The 3,892-nt window shown below is 49.7% G+C and overlaps 1 protein-coding gene across 1 annotated transcript in view; it reads right to left on the bottom strand.

Annotated features, from left to right (window-relative positions):
• SOD1 (superoxide dismutase 1) overlaps window positions 1–3,167 on the bottom strand; it is a 9,742-nt gene extending 6,575 nt beyond the window's left edge. Inside the window, exons 1-2 of the mRNA XM_006035690.2 lie at window positions 2,994–3,167; window positions 679–772 (exon numbers count right to left, since the gene is read on the bottom strand). Of these exons, the coding sequence (XP_006035752.1) occupies window positions 679–772; window positions 2,994–3,068 (169 nt within the window). The 5' untranslated portion in view covers window positions 3,069–3,167. The remainder of the gene's footprint in view (window positions 1–678; window positions 773–2,993) is intronic.
• Window positions 3,168–3,892: the final 725 nt, after the last annotated feature.

The following is a 3,892-nucleotide window of genomic DNA, read 5'->3' as shown; positions in this document are numbered from 1 at the left end:
CTAGGATCTGGAACCAACTTCCAAGAGAAGTGGTGCTGGCTCCTACCCTGGGGGTCTTTAAGAGGAGGCTAGATGAACACCTTGCTGGGGTCATTTGACCCCAGTACTTTTTCCTGCCATGGCAGGGAGTCAGACTTGATTATCTGCTCAGGTCCCTTCCAACCCTACCAACTATGAAACTATGCTGTGCTGCACAAGCTTCTTCACACTGCTCTAGATCACAATTAAAAAAAGCCAAGCTCCACCAAGAGTCAAATCTTAACTTAAGTTTTGAAAGGAGCCATTTAGAGTTTATCCAAGAAATAGGTTCTCATTTGTGTTTAGCTTAACTTGCAGGCAGGTGCCACAGCCATAGTATTAAACAGCCTCTTATGGCCCATGCATCAGGTTTACAACTGCACGCTGGAATAACAGTAGCTCAGACATGTTGCCATCACTTCCTGCTGGTAAACAGCAAGACAATGCTGAGATCATTTCAACTCCTTTCTTTGTTTTTACATACACAGGTTTTATGCACGAAAGGAATGTGATTGAAGTGAGACGCATTACCACAGTTGTCTATTAACCAGTGTTAAAAAAAATAAATAAATAAAGTGGCTGCATCAAATACCATAAGCTAGTAGCCAAACTGCATTATGCTACATTGTGCTACATTGAGACCCTGGATGAAAACTGTACCATTAGTGTTGTCTCCAAATTCATGAACATGGAAGCCATGTTTTCCATCACTCAAACCTTGAATGCTTCCTGACAGCTTTACTGGTCCACTATCCTTCAAAACAAAAAGAAGAAAATAAAAATTCTAGCTTGTTATTAACTCATTACAGAATTGTAAATAAGCATACAAAGGAGTAAAGCTTTGATTGAGGCTTCCTGATTGAGAATGCATACTTCAGTCCTGTGGTTTATATAGGACTGCAGCTAATGCAGTATTTGATTGTGTGCTGTCACACCCCCAAGGCAGACTCATTCCATCTAAACCAGTTTTCAAGCTTTTTTAGACTCCTTGGAAAACTTCTTTTTTTTTGTTTTTTTTGTTTTTTTTGGGGGGGGGGGGGGGTACTACAGAGAAAAAAAAAGGAGAAATTCTTGTGGTCTTCCCATGTTCTTTGCACCAGAACACGTCCAAATGTTTAATATTATAACCCAGAGATTTCAAATGGGAATTTATCATGCACAGCATGTCTGCATACCCAGCAGTGCTAGCTTCCGAGAGGATCAAGTCACCCTAGGGTGCCACAGCATCCTGGTCAAGAATCACTGGTCTGAACACATAACTAGCATCAAGATTCAGACTGCAAGTGTGCACACAGCTGCCTTTTGACCCATTTACTTCCATAACCTCAGAGGATTCCCCCCCACCCAAATTTTCTTCTATAGAACTACTGCACTGTCACAGAATCATAGCAAATTAGGGTTGGAAGGGACCTAAGGAGGTCAAGTAGTCCAACCCCCTGGTCAAAACAGGACCATTCCCAACTAGATCATCCCAGCCAAAGCTTTGTCCACTCGGGACTCTACATTCTTGGAGGTTTTTGAGTCTACAACCTCTGGGTAACCTGTTCCAGTACTTCACTATCCTCCTGGTGATAAAGTTTAGGTTAGATACAAGGAACACCCCCAGCCCCCTCACCATTTTCACTGCCCTCCGCTGGACTGTCTCCAATTTATCCACATCCTTTCTGTAGTGGGGGCTCCAAAACTGGATACAGTATTCCAGATGTAGCCTCACCAGTGCCAAACAGAGGGGAACAGGGTTCTTTGGGCAAGTCTGATATCTTTATTCTATTTGAGTTAGTCTAATAAAGGGAGAATAGTCAGTTCCCTCAATCTGCTGGCAATGCTCCTACTAATACAGCCCAGTATACCATTAGCCTTCTTTGCAACAAGGTCAGTGTTGCCTCATTCAGCTTATTATCCACTCCAACTCCTAGGTCCTCCTCTGCAAAGCTGCAGCTTAGCTAGTCAGCCGTCATCTTTCACAGCAACACCAAGACCTTTATCAAAGGCCATGCCTTTGTACACTATGTGTATACTCTTCACGATACATCGCAAGTTAAACACATTAATGACAAACTCATGCTTGTACTTCCCTTCCGCACTCTCCTAGATTTAACCCAACAAGGATCTTAGTTACGATCCCTTAAAAACCCATTTTGGCCTTATCTATCCAAAACCACATGCAGCAGCACCTTACTGCAGCATTCCCCCACACCCCCTACACACAGCTCACTGCTTTCAGGCCAGGGCAGAGGAGGACGGCTCCACACCCATGACTGGGCACATCAGGCACTGACAGGCTGCTCAGACCACCTGCTGCTACAGCTCTGAGACCACAATGTTCCACACCCTGGCTTCAGGCATTGTGCTGGTCTCCAAACTGAAGCAAGGGTGTAGGGGAGCAGTGCCTGCCCTGCCACCCAGCCCAGCAGGCTTGGAATTGTGACAGCAGGAGAGCAGAGTTGGCACTGCTGCTGCTCCTCTTCCTGTGGGGAGCCCTGCAGGCTGGCTGGCACCACTGCCTAGGCTGGATCTGGCGCTCAGCCAGGGGGTCACACATGCCTGGAGAAGCAGTGCTCCTGAGCAGCTCTCACCCAGGCAACAGAAGTTCCTTCTTTCTAAGACTATTAATAATACTCCTAATAGCACCATCACTATTAGCATTAGTGGCAGCAGCATCAGATTGATAGCAATACTAACCATATTACTTTTTAATCAATAACAATATTAATATCAATATAAAAGCAAGTGACTGTGGGGCCAGCCTCAGCACTCAGCTCTTCCCTGGCTCCAGCTGCTGCCTCTTCTCCCCTCCCACCAGGCAGGGCGGGGGTCCCAGGACCCCGGCCCGGGTTAAACCGCGAGAAACGCGGACACACGTGCCCGCCCCCTCGCATGACTCAGCACTTCCCAGCCTGACCTATCACCTCCCGCGCAGCTTACGTAACACCCGCCGCCAGCCCCGGGGTGGGAGCGCGGGGTCCAGCTCTTACCTTCTGCTCGAAATTGACGACGCCGGACACGGGCCCGTCCCCGCGCAGCACGCACACAGCCTTCAACGCCGCCATGTTCCCGCGCGCAAAGCCGCGCCAAGCAGCCTGACAGTACAGTGAGAAAACGCGCACTGACGTGTTTCCACCCCTGCGCCGCGCCTTTTATATCCGCCCTGGCACCCTCCAGCCATACACTGTGCTGCTCCTCCCCGCTCGCACCCCCTCCTCTTCCCCACCCCTCCCTCGCAGCCAATCAGGAAACAGCAATCGCGCCCACCCGCCAATCAAAAGGCGGAGCGCTGCTGGCGCACCAATCAGCGGCCGCAACGCTACTCCTGCTCTGAGGTGCTGGGGAAAGACCTCGTTCTGGATCTTGGGAGGGGGCGAGGTCTTACCGCCTCTCTCGCCCTGGGCGCAGCAGTGCGCATGCGTGAGCATAGCTTGCTGCGTGCGGGTCCCAGGGCCGCAAAAGCACCTGCCTTTGTCTCCTCAGCCCCGAGGGGGAGGGTGGATGGTTGCTCACAGCTAGATATGCTCTTGCCACCTTTAGTTCACTCCTGCCAGGCCTGACTAAGCACAGTTCTGCAGGCTTCCTCTTGGGCGTTAGGGCTGGGGCAGCCATCCCATGCTGCAGCGCTCCTTGGCTACGACTTTTACCTCTGTTCAAATATGCCACAGATGCTGTGCCTACTCTAATACACCTGGGCCCACCTCACCTCTCAGGCAACCAGACAGTAGTGAGTAAAGGCAAGTAAGAATTTGCTAGATGGAGGCTGAGGATTATGCAACATGGTTACCGCTGCTCATGTACACAGCAATGCAGCGTGCCAGGCACAGGTGTCAAATGCTATTTAAGCCCCAATTCACAGTGCCTATCTGCAGCGACTGTTTGAGCTTCA

Source organism: Alligator sinensis, unplaced genomic scaffold (assembly GCF_000455745.1).
Source record: "Alligator sinensis unplaced genomic scaffold, ASM45574v1 scaffold1207_1, whole genome shotgun sequence".
NCBI classification, from domain to species: Eukaryota; Metazoa; Chordata; order Crocodylia; family Alligatoridae; genus Alligator; species Alligator sinensis.
The sequence above is the reverse complement of the archived record's forward strand: the minus strand, read 5'-3'. Positions and strand labels throughout refer to the sequence as shown.